This window comes from Ovis canadensis, chromosome 17 (assembly GCF_042477335.2).
Source record: "Ovis canadensis isolate MfBH-ARS-UI-01 breed Bighorn chromosome 17, ARS-UI_OviCan_v2, whole genome shotgun sequence".
NCBI classification, from domain to species: domain Eukaryota; kingdom Metazoa; phylum Chordata; class Mammalia; order Artiodactyla; family Bovidae; genus Ovis; species Ovis canadensis.
This window is the reverse complement of record NC_091261.1, coordinates 68,371,498-68,390,274: the sequence shown is the minus strand read 5'-3', so window position 1 is coordinate 68,390,274 and position 18,777 is coordinate 68,371,498. Positions and strand designations below refer to the sequence as shown.

The following is an 18,777-nucleotide window of genomic DNA, read 5'->3' as shown; positions in this document are numbered from 1 at the left end:
CAAATCTGAGCGTCCAGAAATAAAGTTTTATTGGCACACGGCCACGCCTGCTCATTTACATGGTATCCGCGGCTGCTTTCAGGCTACAAAGGCAGAGCTGAACAGTTGCAACAGAGACGATGTGGCCTGCGAAGCCTAAAATATTTACTCTCTGGCCTTTTAGAGAAAGTTTGCCAGTTCCTGCTCTCTATCAGCTGTCTGAAACTCGGGCACAGTGATCTGTTGGCAGGCACTCTGAGTAATCTGTTTCCTACCAAAGTGTGAAGTGCACCAATTAACTGCAGGTTTTCTAACAGATCAGGGCATGTTTGAGGTTGTCCCCGCCAATGTATTTTTCCTAAGGGGTGGGAAAGGGCTTGAGTTCCTGGCGGGACTTGGGGAGGGTACCCAAGGCTGGGTCCATCCCATGCTGAACACACAGCGGGTACTCAGCAAATGCATGCAAGGGCACCGACAAGCCAAGTGCAGGTCCTGGCAGAGGAGCTGAGAAAACAGCTTGGAGCCGACTCCAACCAAACACGGGCTCCTGACCCACTGCTGCCATACTCCTACCACTAATCAACTTCTACTGGGGCAGGTCGCCATCTGTCTGATGGTCCCCCTGCCCTCCCTGTGCCTCCTTGCAAAGGGACAGTTCTGTTTGCCTGGGATGATGGTGCTTCTCAAATGCACTTGGGTGCCTCCTGGGGTCAAGACCACATCTCAGCTTAAAGGAACATGTTCAAGGTTCTCTCTCTAAGGGCCCAGCTGTTGCTGTTTTGTCGCTAAGTTGTATCTGACTCTTTGTGATTCCCATAGACTATAGCCCACCAGGCTCTTCCCGTGGGATTTCCCAGGCAAGAATACTGGAGTGGGTCGCCATTTCCTTCTCCAGGGGATCATCCTAACCCGGGGATCGAACCTGCATCTCCTGCATTGGCAGACAGGTTCTTTACTGCTGTGCCACTAGGGAAGCAGGGGCACAGTTGATCCCCTTCAAATCCTGCCCCTGCAGCATCCACCACACTTCACAGTTTAGAGATCTCACTATCCCCAAGCTTCCGTTCCAGGAGATTTTCCAGAAAAAAGTGGCCCCTGAGCCTGGATCACAAAAGGTGGATTGTGAAACAACAAACTAGAGAGATGAGAGATCTCCCCAGGACTCAGTAAGCCTAGTCTTTGAGTGTGTTTTTTTTTTTTCCTCAATTTTCTCTGAAATCATCTCTTACAAAGGTTTCCCACTGTTCCTCTGGACAGATTTTTAATAACCTCAGAATTCCTGCTGTCAGGGGCACAGACCAGACTTACAAGGTGTAAAAATAGCCCCAGGCATCACCAGGCTCCTAGGAGGCATGGTTCACTTGCATCTTCTTCTCAGGGGCTTCTGGCTGCAGCAAGGGGGATAGAGCTGAGCTCGGGGAAATGTGATGGACCCTGGGCCGGGCAGGCCACGTGTGTCTGCTTATCAGGGGAGGCTGTGACCTGGCTGCTTCAGCATCAGGACCCAGTTCTGGGGCAAGGGGCTCCTTCCCATCCTAATGTCCCTGGGAGGTCTATGTGGGCCAGCTTCCTGGTCTCTCAAGGCGACCAGAGGGCAGAGGCCGAGGAAACCCAGACATAGCGCCTGGAGCCGGGCCCACCTGCTCTCCACTCCAGTTTCCACAGCGGGGCACCCTGAGGCCAGGGTCAGCGGGTAGAAGACTGGGTGTGCGTGCCAAGTCGCTCCAGTCGTGTCCTACTCTGTGCGACCCTATAGCCTGTAGCCCACCAGGCTCCTCTGTCCATGGGACTCTCTAGGCAAGAATACTAGAGCGGGTTGCCATGCCCTCCTCCAGCGGATCTTCCTGACCCAGGGAACCTAACTCACGTCTCCCAAGTCTCCTGCATTGGCAGGCGGGTTCTTTACCACTAGTGCCACCTGGGAAACCCTAAAAGAACGGGGGCTACATCCAAATCTGCAGCCCTGCATCACAGCACTCTTTTTGCAAGAAAGCCTGCTTGAGTGCAGTGTTTTCACTTCCTTAATTCTCCAGTGACTGTGAGGACCAGAACCCTTGGAGGTGGGGACAGACCTGGCTCAAACTGCCTTCCAACCAGCTTTTTGCTTCACTGTCTTGTTCCCAAAACGCCTTAGGATGCAAGGCAGACCCTGGTACTCTTTGAAAGGAAACTCCCGCCTCCAGCCTGTCCTCTGCCTCCTCCCTCACTCCTTGGCAGAGCTTACAGGACAGAAATGCAAAGGACGCACAGGCGCTGAGCTGTTCCAGGTCCCGGCTGGGGAAGCCTTTCCTCAGGCCTCCTCTTCTTGTTGACCTCGGGCAGTCCACCAACTCACCAGGGGCCTCCCTTTCTCCAGACCGTGTCTCTAAGCAGCTGCCCCAAGGCTGCGGTCCCAGAGCCCACAGGGGGATGGGGGCGGGAGTGGGCTCTTGCCTCCTGCTATGGGCAGCTGTCCTCCCTGTCTCCTGCGCACCGTCCTGCATCATCTTCCAGTGGTCACTCCCTAGAGCAGGGGTCTTGTGAGCCGCCGGCACTGCAGGCCCGGGGACCCCTTGACTCCCTCCCCATCATATCCGATCTCCTTCTCTCCTAGGACAGCCTGCTCCAGCCTCCACTATCCCAATGGGCAGAGGCCAGGATGAGCTCCGCAAAAAGCAAGTCAGAGACGTCCCTGGTGGTCCAGTGGCTAAGACTCTGCACTCCCAATGCACGGGGCCCGGGTTCCATCCCTAGTCAGGGAACTAGATCCCACATGCTGCAACTAAGACCCAATTCAGCCAAATAAATAAATAAATATTAAAAAAAAAAAAGCAAATCAGACTCTGTTGCTCCCTTGCTCAATGCTGTCTGGAAGCTTCTCCAGCTCTTGGGGTGACTCCCCCCACCACAAGCCTCCACCTGGTCTCAGCCCAGCCTTTGCCCCCGTTTCCTGCCACATGCCCCTCATCAGGGGCTCAAAGGCCTGATGACATCTTGCAGACACCCAACATTCCCTGACTGACCGAGGGCCTCCCTCCATCCTTCAGGAGGCACCTGCCTGTGCCCGCGCTCATGGCTCTGTCCTAACGTCGGATGCTCCAAGCAAGGCAGGGGTCTCTCCCGCCTCTGACTGTGGATTCAGGGCCGCTTGTCCTCTGGCCGGAGGGAGGTTTCTGCTCCAACTCGGGCCCCGGGCCCAGTCCCCTCGGCAGGCAGCGTATCAGTCCCGGAGAGCAGCCTGGCCACACCCAAGTTCCACCCTCACCTGAAAACACAACTCCTGGAACCTGTTCCGAGTTCCCCAAGGGACAGTGGAGGGCCGAGCGACCTCCGGCCAGCCTTGCTTTAAGGAACAGCTTCCCTGGTGGCTCAGACGGTAAGGAATCTGCCTGTAATGCAGGAGACCAGGGTTCAATCCCCGTGTTGGGAAGATCTCCTGGAGAAGGAAATGGCTACCCACTCCAGTATTCCTGCCTGGAGAATCCCATGGACAGAGGAGCCTTGCAGGGGGCAGTGGGGGTAGGCGGGTACAGCCCACGGGTCACAAAGAGTAGGACGCAACTGAGCACTGAGCGTACCGTGGCTCTTGAACACACGTCATCTCAGCACAGCCTCACAGCAACCCCGTGAGGCAGGTGCTGTTACTACCGTCATCATTCTGTATATGAGCAAAGTGAGGCAGCCTCCTGGTGTCCACGGCCCCGCCCCCACCAAGCAGGACAGTAGAGGTTTCCTGGGGTCCCCATGCAGCCCCGCCACTCTCCTCCTGGGCCAGCAGTAAGGACAAAGAACCAAGCCCTTGGCCCCAGGTGGGCTCCACAGGCCCGGGGGCAGCGGGGTCACTGGGACCTCCGGGGCATCCCCTTCTCCCCATCTTGACCCACCTGGTACCATGGAAAACACCAGCCCCTCCAGCTCCAAGCACAGAAGGCTGGGTCCCCGGAGCCTGGCCAACCTCACAGCTGCCCCGGTCTCATCCAGTCTTTCAGAAACAAGCCTCACAGGCAGGCGCCCGTGGGCCTGTGTACACACAGACACACACGTCTGCACACCGCCCCCTTCTCGTGTCGGGCGCCACAACACTCTGGTCACCCTCCACCATCTTCCTGCGCCACCTCCCACCCTAGACCCCAATACTGTCTCCACGCTGGGGGCCACATCACCCCACCCCCACTCCACTACCTGTCAGCACCCCACCCCCTCCAATCCTGCTCTGCTCACTGCCCGCCCACCCAGGCCTCGCTCTGGGATTCCGAAGGCAGAACCAGGGTTATAAAGGAGGTGGGCGTGCTGAATTCTACTCCCGTCTTCACCACTGACCACGTGACTTCAGACCTTCCCTCTCTGAAGGGACGTGTGACAATTTGCTGGGGGTGATTCCTCAGATACCAGCTCCCTCACTTTCCTCTGCCCTCTGTCACCCCCTCCCAGGTATCTCAAAGCCGCCCATTGCCATCCCTCTGCACTCAGAGGAGTCCCGGCTCCAGCCAGAGGGACCCTGGTCTCAGTCCCCGACAACCCACTGGCAGCCAGAGCGGCCTCTCAAGATGCCAACCTGCTTCATGCCCCACACACCTCCCTTAAGGCCTATGTGCCCCCACCCCGATGTTGCTCCTGGGTTGAAGTTAAGACCCCTCTTAACTGCTGGCCTAGGGTCTGCACGATGCACCCTGCCTACCCCACACCTCTCACCATGCTCAGCCTCTCTGTGTTCCAGCTGAGTCCCCTCTCTGTCACTCGTATATCTGGACTTTAGGCCACAGGGCCTTTGCACATGCAGTTCTGGTTTCTGTTTTGGCTGGTTAACTCCTGGGCACTTTCTCCTCAGGTCTCACCCCACAGGCCCTAGAGGAAGGTCTCTGCATTTTCTGGGGCAGCCAGAGGACTTCCCAGTCCCATCCCATGAACAGTGAGGTCTGCTTCTGGCTCAGGTCCCCATAGTTCTGGCAGAACCGAGCTGGGCGGTTCAGGCTCGCACAACTTGAAACCCATCCAGGGAGTCCCTACCTATCACATGATCCCAACACGCCAGTTCCCTTCCTTCCTCTTTCTGCCCGCTCCCCTGATCCTCAGCGATCTCTGCAGACACAGGGTGTCAGGCCGAGAGTGTGCCCATCCTCCATGTCCATCTCCTGCCTCCTCATTAAGCCTCAGACACAGTGATGTCCCTCCCGATACGCGAGTCTTTCAACCCTGACAACACTGGACGTTTGGAGACATGAGCTCTGGCCTTAGCCTCAGCTTTGGGACACTGTCCATGGTGCCTCTCTGCCTCAGTTTCTCCATCTGTAAGTCAGGGCACTGAGCATACTACGGCTCTTCAACACACATCATCTCAGCACAGCCTTACAGCAACACTGCAAGGCAGGTGCTATGACTGTCATTCTATCTGTAAGGAAAGCGAGGTGGCCCCCAGGAGGGTGCCAGTGAGCCTGCCTCCTGGTATCCATCCCCCATGAGGTCCCCACTCCAAGTGTGGGGAGACCCAGGGACTCACTTCTGATGAAAACAATATAGAAAAGCTGATGGAATAGTATGCGCAAGATGAAGTTACCAGTGGATGGTGTTTTCCATCTCAAGTGCCCAGTCTCTCTCTTCTCCGTCCCTCCCTCCTCTCTTTCTCACTGGAACATCTTATTCTGAGGGAAGCCGGTTGCCAGGTGTGGTAGCTCTGAGGATTGGTTCATGAGCAGGTGGATGAGCTCGGAAGCAGAGCCTCCCCCGTCATGCCTTCAGGTGACTGCAGCCCCGGTTAACCCTCCCTGAGCCAGAGAACCCAAATTCCTGATCCACTGAAATGGTGAGCTAATAAATATGTATTGTCTTAAACTGCTAAGTTTTGGGGGCAGTAATTTGTTACACAGCCATAGCTAACTAATACAGAGGCTGAGAGAGATTGAGTGAGCTGTCCCAAGTCACCTAGCCCTGAATCCAGAACTGCTAGACCTCTGGCCCATGCTCACAACTCCTACCCAACACGAGTTATGACAGAGGTTACAAAGGCAAAACACTCCCCGCCAAGTCACCCACCATCAGCATTCCAGGAGAAGGGCCCACCTGTTGTCGAAGAAGGCACGGACGATTTTGGACCGGATTGGGTTGAGCTCCAGGTCAGGGACGTTGTTAAAGTTCTCCTTCCTGAGTTTCCGAGGAGGAGGCACACCGAGAAATGAGGAAGAAAAGAATCATGTCAGAGAGCATGCCCATCACTTCTCATGTGGTTTTCACCCTGAGCAGGCCCTACGAGAATGGCCTGGAATTCCCAAGTCAGGACTGGGATACACTGCACCGGTCCACCTCCTCCTCTAACCCTTGGACCAGCAGGGCCACAGAGGGCCTGGAGGCTCAGAGGCGCCTTTGGGAATCTGACAGATGTCCCAGACATCCACCTGCCCATCCCCCAGAAGGATGCAGCGACACAAGCCTGCATCCTATTCCGAGCGGTCAGATACCCCGGGTAGGGAAACCCTGAGTCGGCTGTCCTGGAATCAGAGCAGCAAGCTGCTCGCTTGGAGATTTCAAACACAGTGTCCACAGCAGGTTAAAAACCTGGAGCTACACGTGACCCAGGGATTCCACGGCTAGGTATATACCTGGATATGTCCCAAGAGAAATGAAAACATTCATCCACATAGAAATTTGCCAGTGAATATTGATAGAAGTGGGTTTCCTGGGTAGCTTAGCTGGTAAAGAATGCCTGCAATGCAGAAGATTTGGGTTCAATCCCTGGGTTGGGAAGATCCCTTGGAGGAGAGCATGGCAACCCACGCCAGTATTCTTGCCTGGAGAATCCCCATGGACAGAGAAGCCTGGTGGGCTGTAGTCCATAGGGTCACGAAGAGTCGGACACGACTGAGTGGCTGAGCACGCTCAGCCATTGAAAGGAATGAAATACAGACACGGGCTACAATACGGACGGACCGTACAGGCACGGCGCTCAGTGAGACAAGCTGGCCGCAGCGCATGATTTCATTTATACGAGGAGTCCAGGATAAATCGATCCACAGAGACAGAAAGGAGATTAGTGGTTGCCAGAGGCTGGGGGGTTGGGAGCCACGCTGGGGAATGGTACTAAGGGTACGAGGACTCCTTAGGGGGTGATGAAAACGTTGTCAGACTGACGGTGGTGATGGATACAGTACTCTGGAAGCATACTAAAAGCCACTGGATTGCACGTTTTACTGGGTGAATGGCAGGATATGCGAATTCTATTTCAGAAAAGCTGTTTAAAGAGAGAGGGAAGTATTCATACGAGATGGTGAATTTCAAACACAGCCACCCCTGTGGCTGAGGCCAGGTGTCGCGGGTCCCAGAGGCTGTGCGTTTGCAGTCATGGAGGCAGGTAAGTCCCCAGCTGCCTGACCCTCCCACATAAGGCTGTCCTTTGTTCCTGGACCTGCTTCCTGCTCACCTTTCCTTCTGCTCTGTGGATTTCAACAGGCAGTGGCCTTGGAAGGGACCCAGACACCGGCTGGTAATCCCGGGGAATAAGGAGGCAGACCCAGCTTGGGGAAGCTGGGAGGATATTAGTCACTTAAAAGGAGAACGTCCAGGGGCCCTCAGATTTAGAACCTGAAGCTAGAACCAACCCATGCTGGGAAGGAGGAAGGGCCACATACAAGGGGCATTCCGCACCATCAGAGCTGGAAGGCTCTGTAAACACACAGCTGAGCCCTGTCCTGCCCCCACCAAACAGATGGGGAGGCTGAGGCTCAGACAGGAGAAGCAGGACCTACCCGGGGCCCGATGCCTCCGTGTTTTCTCCCTCTCCAAGCTGTCTCCCACCTCTCCCCACCACTCCGCGCTCTTAGCTTCATTTGCTCGCAGCACTGGCCAACCTCAGGAGCCAGCATCAATGGATGCCAACATTTCAGATTCCTGAGGTTCCCAGTTCTGAAGGCAACCCACTCAGAGCAGCTGGCCTACGGCACTGGAATATTATTCAGCCATAGAAAGGACTGCAGTGCTGACCCATGCTACAACAGAGATGAACTTTGAGAGCAAGATGCTAAGGCAGCCAGACACAAAAGGCCACACGGTGTATGATTCTATGTATGAATATATGAGCTGTCCAGAATAAGCAAATCCAGAGGGACAGAAAGCAGACTGGTGGGTGCCAGGGACTGGGGGCCAGTTGACAGCTAGGAGACACAGGGTTTCTCTTGGCAGTGAGGAAAATGTTCTTATATGGACTGCAGACTAAGTGGATGAGTTGCATAACGTGTGAATTATATCTCAATCAGGCTGTTTTAAGGGCTTCCCAGGGGGCTCAGTGGTTGAAGAACCTGCCTGCAATGCAGGAGACACAGGTTCGATCCCCGGGTCAGGAAGGCCTCTCCCCCACCCCAGAGGAGGGCATGGCAACCCACTCCAGTATTCTTGCCTGGGAAACCCCATGGCCAGAGGAGCCTGGCGGGCTACAGTCCATGGGCTGCAAAGAGTCAGACACGACTAAAGCAACTGAGCACAAGCCTGAGCAAGCCTGCTTTAAAATATTCCTAAAATATTTTTTAAAAACTAGAAAGCAAAGAGCCACCGCACCATGGCTTCATCAATATAGAGCTCAAAAAGCGAGGCGCTAAGCTGTGCAGCTCAGAGTCAGGTTCACGGTCAACTACCTCCTGGGTTGGTCACTAGGAGACAGCATGAGGCCTGGAGCTAAGGATGCTCTGCCCTTGCTCTGGGTTTGGGGTCACGGGTATGTTTCAGCTTGTGAAAGCTCGTCTCACTGTTCCCGTCACTGTTCTTCACACATCTGACAGTCTGCACTACTCTGGCATGGCACCCGTGAGTGAGATGCAGGGACAGGGGGAAACACCCAGAGCCCCCGGGATGGGTACAGCTCGAGTCAAAGGGACTATGCGGGGTTTGAGAGGGTTCGTGGGGAGAAAGGAGAGGAAGCCAGCAGCTGCTGCATGGCTAGTTAGCACGAGACCCCCCAAGCCCTCTCTGGCTTTTCTTGGCCGGTCTTGGGGACTGTCAACCCTTCCTCAGGCTCAGTCTCCTCATCTACGAAGTGGGCGCCGCCTCTGGAATCACATTGGGGTTCTACCAGCTCTGCCACCTGGGACAAGCGACTTGGCTTCTCTGAGGCTCGGGCTTGCTCCTCTGCACTCAGGAGCCTCAGAGGGTTGTGGTGAGCATGCCTGGGAGGAAGTCTGGAACACAGCACCCACGGTGTCCTGTGAAGAGCAAGGGCTCCTCGGATGGAGGCTTTGAGGTGCCCGAGAGCATGGGGACGGGCCTCGTATTTCCATAGCACCACATCCTCAAGCCCTCGAGTAATCAGAGGCAGCGCCAAGCACCGAGCACGCACAGTGGAGCGGAAGGGAGGGTAGGCGTGGACGGAGCAGCGGGTGTGGGCGAGGCATTGGCCCCAGGCCCCGCCCCTTGCTCCACTGTCCTCCCCCTTGAGCGTCCTCCCACTTCAGCATCCCCCCACTTCAGCATCCCGAGCACTCCCGGTTCGCAGATACTTAAAGAGCATCACAACGCTGCTCTACCCTGCGGAGCCCAGGTAGCGGCTCTCAATAGAGCTTTGTCCCAGGGCTGCTGGAAGGACCGCATTCAGGGATACAGCGGGGAAGTGGGTCTGACTGATTCCCCAGGAGGGGACAGAAGCCAAGACAGAAGATGCTGCAGGTTCTAAAGGGACTGGGAGGAAACAGGTCCTCATGCTTAAGGTGGCAGGGAGGGACACACCAGCAGCACCGCTGGGACCAGGAGACCCCACAAAAGGCAGCGGGGCCCCGGGCGACACGGGAGGGCAGTGTCTCAGGAGGAGGACAGAGGCGGGAGGACTTCAGAGAACCCACTGTACACTGAGCGACTAACAACCAAGAGAGGCCTGGCCTTCCTCTGACAGAGGGCAGGCAGATGTTAGGGATCGAGCTGGGGACACAGTGTCACGGGGTCCTGGCCTCAGCCCCCAGCAGGTCTGTGCAGGTGTCTTTGAATCCTAGCTGCCTTTCTCTCTAAGCCAGAACCAATCTCTCTCACTGTGGGCACCTTGTTGACGCTCCCAGCCTCAGTTTCCTCATCTGTGAACTGGGCACAGACCAAGCAGCAGCTCTCCCACACACCCATATCAAAGCAGAAGCGAAGCCAAGCACAGCTGGGGCCAGTCCAGGCTCTGCCCTGCACCAGGCACATGCCCTGGTTGAGGCACTGCAGATCCCAGAGTCTTAATTTCTCCTCTATAAAATGGGCATCATGGAAATATCCAGGCAGCATCATGGGGTTAATGAGATGATTAGGTGAGATAAACCCATGTAAGGTGCTGTTGGGCTCCCCAGGTGGCACTAGTGGTAAAGAACCTGCCTGCCAATGCAGGAGACATAAGAGCTGGCGGTGCGATCCTTGAGCTGGGAAGGTCCCTGGGAGGAGGGCATGGAAACCCACTCCAGTATTCCTGCCTGGAGAATCCCATGGACAGAGGAGCCTGGCGGGCTACAGTGCATGGGGCTGCAAAGAGTCGGACACGACTGAAGCGACTTAACACACATACACAAGGTGCTATCAGCATGACGTGTGACACGCAGTGAGTTCATTTTGAAACGGTGATAATGGTGGTAACAGCAGCAGCTAACCCTCTACAGACACCCCAGGTGTCAGGTACTGTTTTGAGAGCTTTACCTTATGAGAGTAGGGACATATTCCCACCTTACAGATGAGGAAACCAAGGCAGAGAGGTAAAGTAACATCTTTTTGCTGAGAATGATGCCCCAACTTCGAGTATGGATGCCCAGCCCTGGAGCAACTTCTCCTGAGTTCTGTCTGGTCCTGGGGAGGCTGTGGACACTTCTGGGGTATCTGCCAACATCCTTCTTCAACAAGTTGAGTTGCAGGCCTTGAGCCCAGAGGCAGGGAAAGGCCAACTTCAGTTTAGGACATTGAAAGAGGCATTTATCTGAGGGCAAGGAACGGGATAGGACAAGGACTTTCCTGCAAGGATCTTTTGCACAACGCTACGTGGACAGGAGAACCACCTGGTGCAAGCAGAGGATTCTTGGGAGTTCCTGGCAGTCCAGTGGTTAGGACTTAGTACTTTCACTGCCATGACCCCAAGGTTCAATTCCTGGTTGAGGAACTAAGAAGATCCTGCAAGCTGTGTGCTACAACCCCTCTGCCCCCAAAACTAGGGAACTTCGGCACTTCTCAAGCACAAACTTGCACCCAAATCCTGGGGATCGTGGTAAAAAGCGGGTTCTGACTCTACAGTCCTGTAAAGCCCAGTTTCAGTCTCATTTCCTTTTCTCCCTCGAGCCCCGAGGTGCCCATCAGACTGGCTGAACCAGCTCAGCCCAAGGCCTCCCCACCACCTATGGGAACTGCCCTGTATCACCCAGAGCCCAGGACTGGGGGCGGGGCACTGCTTGGGGGCAGGAGCTGACACAGTGTGGTCAGTGGTCCAGTGATGCTGCCCCAGTGACCAGCGGGAAGGGTCTGCCCACAAGGGGCCCCTGGGCTCACATCTTTAGGGGCCATGAAATTAAAAGATGCTTACTCCTTGGAAGGAAAGTTATGACCAACCTAGACAGCATATTAAAAAGCAAAGACATTACTTTGCCAATAAAGGTCTGTCTAGTCAAGGCTATGGTTTTTCCAGTGGTCATGTATGGATGTGAGAGTTGGACCATAAAGAAAGCTGAACGCCAAAGAATTGATGCTTTTGAACTGTGGTGTTGGAGAAGACTCTTGAGAGTCCCTTGGACTGCAAGGAGATCCAACCAGTCCATCCTAAATGACATCAGTCCTGAGTGTTCAGTGGAAGGACTGATGTTGAAACTGAAACTCTAATACTCTGGCCACCTGATGCGAAGAGCTGACTCATTTGAAAAGACCCTGATGCTGGGAAAGATAAAAGGCAGGAGGAGAAGGGGATGACAGAGAATGAGATGGTTGGATGGCATCACCGACTCAATGAACGTGAGTTTGGGTAAACTCCAGGAGTCGGTGATGGACAGGGAGGCCTGGCGTGCTGCGGTCCATGGGGTTGCAAAGAGTCAGACACGACTGACTGGCTGAACTGAACTGAAACTCTCCCCCTTGAGGCCCCCTTGTATCCTTCGAGGCTGAGCGCTCTGTGAGCTCAGGCACGTTCCATCACCCCCGTATCCCAGTGATGGGAGATGTCAATGACCTCCGTTTTACAGGTGAGAAAATGAGGCCCAGAGAGGGAGTGACCAGCTGTAGTGACACAGCTAGAAGAAGAGCTTTGAGTCCAGCACTCACCACCCCATGCACTCCTCACACCCGCTACTTCCTTCCAGTTCGGTATGTTTCTACTTCAAAGAGAGAACGAGAGACCTTCCTGGGGCATCTGCTCCCACTCAGCCCCGAGAGGCCCCATCCGGGACCCAAAAGAGAGCAAGGCAAGCACCCACAGGGGAAGGAAAGACTGGAAACCACAGAAGAGGGTGGGCGGGGCGCTTCCTCCTGCCTCAGTGTGGCTTGGTTTCCGGTGCTGGTGAGGCTCAGCTCAAGTGCAAAGTTCTCTCTGCGGGGCCGGGGAGGCTTCTTGGCCTGAGACCCTGGCCTCCCTGCTCTGTGCTGGTCCAGGGCTTCCTCCATCAAGGCAGGCCGCCGGCCCCACTCTCCCAGACCCACCCCCCTGCACTGAGTATTTACTTGTGACGGTTAAACAGTGGGGAACTGGGGTCCCCACGGGGCTCGTGCAGGAGCGGCATGCCCCATCCAGCAAGCGTCTTCCTGGGAAACGCTGAGCCACTCAGAGCACAGAACCCACGCCAGCAGCAGCATCACTTGGGAGCTTGTGAGAAATGCAGAGTCCTGGCCGGGCCTAGACCCCCGGAATCAGAACCCCCATTTCACGATGGCCAGCATTCCCGTGCAAGTTTGAGAAGCACCAAGAATTCCAGACACACACTGAGTGGGTCTCCTATTCACATGATGATGTCTGCCTGGCAGACAATAGTGCTCAGTTGCTCAGTCGTGTCCGACTCTTTGTGACCCCCATGGCCTGTGGCCCGCCAGGCTCCTCTGCCCATGGGATTTCCCAGGCAAGAGTACTGGAGTGGGCTACTATGCCCTCCTCCAGGGTATCTTCCTGACCTGGGTATCGAACCTGCATCTCCTGCTCTGCAGGTGGGTTCTTTACCGATGTCTTTGCACGAAAGATTCTGGCCAGAAGGCCCTGGCCCCCAGCCCCAGGCAAATGTGTCTTTCAAATGCTGAGGCAGCGTCAGCAAAATGATTCCTCCCCCACAGGCTTCCCGCCACCTCCTGCCTGCTGCACGCCTAGGACCGGCTACCCCTCAACACCTGTCACGTACTCATTCTAGCGGGAGCAACAGGTATTCCAGCACCTTCCAGGTGCCAGGCCCTGTTCTGGGTGTTGGCTTCAGCAGTGATGGGACAGACGCGATCCCTCCTGGCATTTCAGCGGGGGAAACAACAGAGGCGGAAAATGGAGCTTTCAAGGCAGCAACAAGCGCTTTGCAGACACCCCGAGCAGCGGGAATGGAGGAGACCGCAGGGAGCTGGTGAACTCCCGTGGGCTGGTCAGGGAAGGCCTCGGAGTGAAGGGTATACGTGAGCAAAGGCTTGCAGGAGGCAACTTCTCCACCCCAGGGGACTCTTGGTGACGTCTGGAGACATTTCTGGTTGTCACACTGGGAAAAGGTGCTCCAGGAAGCCAGGGACGCTGCGCAACACCCTGCAAGAATACATCCTAACCGCACCCTGCCCCTAGCAAGGCTGCTCCAGCTCTGGGCTTCCCTGGTGGCTCAGTGGTAAAGAATCCATCTGCCAATGCAGTAGACACGGCTCCGTCCCCAATCCGGGAAAATCCCACATGCCTCGGAGCAACTAAGCCCGTCCGCCACAACTACTGACTCTGTGCTCTGGAGCCCAGAACTGCAACCACTGAAGCCTGAAGGCCTAGAGCCTGTTCTCCACAGCGAGAGACACCACCGCGATGAGCAGCTCATGTTCTGCAGCTAGAGAGCAGCCTCTGCTCGAGGCAACTAGAGAAAAGCCAGCACGCAGCACCCAAGATCCGGCACAGCCGAAAATAAATAAAATTAAATAATTGTTTTTTTAAAGTACATACTAAAACTTAAAAAACAAATGACCCGGCCAATGGAAACTCTGCTCTGAGGAACAGTGTTCTAGAAAGAAGGAAGGGTGTTTGGGAACACATGTAAGAATTAAGGATTTTAAAATTAAAAAAATAAAAAACTGAAAAGAAAAAAAAAAAAAGGAGGAGGAGGAAGGGTGTGTGCTAGAGCCCTGAGGCGGGAACAGCAAGAACATCCACGCGGCTGGAACAGGAGGAGTGAAAACAGGTCAGGGGGTCGGAAGGGTGGTGGGATGCGAGGATCTGCAGGACACGTGCTGACCAGGCAGCTGTTACTTTATTTTAACTTGGCAAGGTGGAACCTTTGGAGCAGAGAGGTGCCATTTTCAAAGGCTCCCCCTGGCCCCCATGCATCACTGTGGGTTTCTATGAGGGTGGGGCAGTGAACAGGAGAAGTAGATTCAGGAAGTGGGGGGATGGTGTGAGATGAAGGCAACCCGGGAGGATGATGGGGGTTCTCCTTGGGGGATGGTGTGAGATGAAGGCAACCCGGGAGGATGATGGGGGTTCTCCTTGGGGGATGGTGTGAGATGAAGGCAACCTGGGAGGATGATGGGGGCTCTCCTTGGGACACGTTACGTGTGAGATGAAGGCAACCTGGAGGATGATGGGGGCTCTCCTTGGGACACGTTAAGTGTGAGATGCCGCAAGAACATCAAGGGAACGAGCAGTGGCTGGGGTTCAGAGGAGATGGCCCAGCCACAGATACAAACTGGGCAGTTAGCATCCACGTGGTATTTTGAGCCTAGGCTGAGTCTTCTATTTCGGGTCCTTCCTACGGCCAAGTCGGGCCTCGGTAATCTGCCCCAACCAGCCAGTCCTCTTATCACTCAGGTTTATGAAGCTCAGTCCCACCTCTGCCTGGAGCAGCTTCCCTCTTCCCTCCACATGCCAGCCACTTCTCTGGTCCCCACAGCAGCCACCTCAGAGGGGCCTGTGCCGACCACCTGTCCCCAGGTCCTTCTCCCCACGGTGGTCCCAAGGATGCACCCTCTGCCCCGCTTCCTTCCTCCATCATAGTATATCATGAGCTTATATGCGAGTTACCTCGCTCACACTCACATGCACACCTCAACAGAGCCCCCCCACCCCGGGGCAGAGGGAGCCTCACTTCTCATTCAGTGTCCTCAGCACTAGAACCCACCACGGAAGGTCCTAACGCCTGCTTCTTTAAAGCAATGACTGGGTCAAGTATTTATCATCCTGGGAAGAGAATCTCTTAAAAAAAAAACTTTTTGTGTGAGTCACCACTAATATATCTAAGACCATTTAGAGAGCTTCTTTCCACTCTGGGGGACACCTGGGCACCCTTGACACCAAGCTGACACCTTCACGGCTCCTGTTCCAGAATCTGCCCTCACCTGAGCAGGGGTGGCAGCCCCGGGGGCACTCCCTCCTGATGTTTCCCGGGCAGTGTTACAAGTAACTGTGGGTCTGTCTTTCTAAGTCAACGTGCATCATCTCAGCTGAGGCTTTAAAGGGAGGTCTGGTTACCTCCCGAGTGAAAGACACTCAGTAGTGTCTGACTCTTTGTGACCCCATGGACAGTATGTCCATGGATTCTCCAGGTCAGAATACTGGAGTGGGTAGCCTTTCCCTTCTCCAGGGGATCTTCCCAACCCAGGGATCGAACCAGAGTCTCCTGCATTGCAGGCAGATTCTTTATCAACTGAGCTAACAGGGAAGCCTGGTTACTTCCTTGAATATGGTAAATACTGGCCATGAGACAGCCTCATGATCTAAGTGGGGGCCTCAATTCTTTCACTGTCAGGCATACTTTTTTTTTTTTAATAAGTCAATCTTTAGCTACTTGACAGGTTAAAAAGCAAAATAACTAGGTTAGAAAGTGACTTAAAAAGACACATACACGCACATGTTCACAGTACTATTATTTACAATAGCCAAGATATGGAAGCCACCCAACAGTCTGTCGACAGATACATAAAGATGTGGTATATATATATATATATATACACACACACATATATAAATAAATATAAATACATATATATTTACATATATAAAAATATATAAATACATATATAAAAATATATAAATACATATATAAAAATATATTTAAAATATATAATGGAATATTACTCAGCCATAGAAAGGATGAAATTTTGCCATTTTCAGCAACATGGATGGGCCTGAAGGATATTATTCTTTGTGAAATAAATCAGACAGAAAGATAAATACTATATGTTATGACTCGTACATGAAATCTAGAAAATGAAAAATAAATTGATTTAATTTGGAGAAAATCGATGTGATCACAGTGCTCCAGGGCTCTGGCTATTCCAACAGCCAGCCCTTAACCTTTCTGCAGGTTAAGCTGTGGGACCTTAACCTTCTTAGCCTCAGTTTCTTGACCTGTCAAATGGGGTAATGGTGTGAACTTCAGAGGGTCCCCGAGACCCTTAAGACCACACAGCTAATGGCAGCTCCTAATACCAAGCTAACCTCTCACTTGATTAAAACAATGGGAGGCATTGCCAAGGGGTGTAAAACAAGCCCTGGGGTTGGGCCTTTGCTGGCTCCAGGGATCAAGCCCATCGGAACGCCGCTTGGGGCTCTGGTGGTGCTGGCAGTGGGCAACTGCGTCCTTTCTCTTCCTCATGGACGTCTGTGGTTGCGTGCATCCCAGGAATCACTCCACATGTGATGTGTCCAGTATTCATCTAAAACCATTTTTGCAGCGCAGCTTTATCTAATCAGGAGCCCTCCAGGCCTGCATCACTACGTTCGAAGGATTCTATCACATCTATTTCTGGGGGTTGGAGAGCCTGCCAGAGCACTCTCAGGAAGTAGAAGGCTGCTGTTTAAAGCATCTGACACCTAAGGGACCCTACCAAAGGGAGAAAAAGTACAAGAAGGCATTCTTGTATTGTCTAAAATCAGTACCGTTTAGTGAGCTTGCTTATGGAGGGCCTTCCTTCTAGAAGGAGAGCTTTTGAGGACAGAAGTCTCTGCATAGTAGGTGCTTGATAAATGAGTCAGAGGAACATTTTCTATCACGCATTTTTCATCAAGACCCCTTAGAACAAAGAGCTTTGTGATCAAGGTGCTCTCAGGTTTGGGGGATCCTGAAACACATATAATCTGGCGGATCCTTCTTAAAGAAAAAGAATGCAGCATTAGGAATTGAAAAAAAATTCAAGTGCTGGGCCTTGTAAGGAACCCATGCAGAGTGGAACCCATACAGAGTGGGGCCCTGACTTGGAAAGCCTCAGGGTAAACTCACCCCTGAATGTCCTTACATGATCTTCAGCAAAAGAGGGAACATGACCAGACACGGCAGGAAGCGGGGGGTTAAAATTAAAATCAATTTTCAGGGCCTCCCTGGTCGTCCAGCAGTTGGGACCCTGTGCTCCCAACGCAGGGAGCCCAGGCTCCACCCCTGGTCAGTGAACTGGACCCCACATGCCACAGCTAAGAGTCGGTGCAGCCAAATAAACAACAAAAATAAAATCAATTTTGGCGGTTTTTACCCTGTGGAATTTTTTTTTTAAAGCTACCCTCAACTTACTAAAGTCATAAATTCAGAGACACAATTCTTCGTTAAGCTTTTAGATGTAACTTACAAGTCTACATATAAAAGCTGCAGGTGAATGGGGCCTTTTGCACTGCTGTATTCAAAAGTCCAGGCCCATTCATTCTCTCAGAGGAGGGGGCCGAAGGGCCTGCAACCACCCACACCCCTCCCAGACTGAGGTGCTGGGGCCATGCTCAGAGGGTACGCTGGTTGACGACTTTCACAAATCTTGACACTAAAGAAACGAAGCTTCTTCCCATGCTCCGAAATCCCAGCAAGGCCTCCCAAACGTGCCCAAGGATCAGACAGGTTGAAGGCTCAGCCTGGGGTCACACAGGAAACCCGTGGCAGACTGGGGGCCAGAACACTGACCGGGGCTCCTCACCCCTTCTGCCCAGGAGGATGTGTAGGAAAGCCTAGGAGGACCGGAAAAGCTGCCCCCACGAGCCCTGGAGGGTGGATGAGGATCGGGCAGAGCAGCTCCAGGGGCTGGGAGGGGGCCCTCCAGTAGGCTTGTTTGCACTGGCACTGCAGTTGGGTGGTGTCACCTCCCTCCTGCAGACTGGGCTGGCCTGTCACCGTGTGCAGCTGGCACTGCCTGCCCAGCAGAGGCTGCAGACACTGGAGCAGGGACCGCGGTGGCGGTAATGGTGCCCCCATCTCAGGATGTCAGGGCGCAGGGTCCTCAGAGAGCAGAGCAGGGAGACTGAGGCTCTTACTGGACACTCACCGGTCACAGCCAGGCTCCCCGCTTCCCTACAGAGGGATCTCAGCACCAGGCTTGAGTCCCAGCTCCTCCGCTTGTGGGCTGTGTGACCAGGGGCCAGGTATGTGACCTCTCTGAGCCTCACTTTCCCATGTCTCAGGGGAGGCGAGCAGGTGTTCCTCCCCCTACCTATGGGGTCGTCTAAGGTGCGCGTTAAAGACTGTGCGGCACAAAAGCGCGCTGGAAATAATAGAGCTTATTATCTGTGAACCGTCTCCGCGTGCCAGGCCCCCAGATAAATCCTTTCATCACAAATATGTAGACTCTGAAGGAAGGGCTATTACTAGCGCTGGTCTCATGTATACCACGCTTGAGCTCAAGAGAACTCTTCCAGCGTGCTCACTCACTTGTTGCTCACTTCACTGCTCTCTCATTCGTCCGTTCATTCAATCAGCTGCTCCCGGAGCATCTATCCTG

At 54.0% G+C, this 18,777-nt stretch overlaps 1 protein-coding gene across 2 annotated transcripts in view; it reads right to left on the bottom strand.

The window, feature by feature from the left end:
- The window catches only part of TESC (tescalcin), a 69,155-nt gene that overhangs the window by 8,895 nt on the left and 41,483 nt on the right, over positions 1-18,777 (bottom strand). For both annotated transcript variants that reach the window (XM_069557577.1, XM_069557575.1), the window contains one exon: positions 6,016-6,096. In XM_069557577.1, coding sequence (XP_069413678.1) covers positions 6,016-6,096 — 81 coding nt within the window. The remainder of the gene's footprint in view (positions 1-6,015; positions 6,097-18,777) is intronic.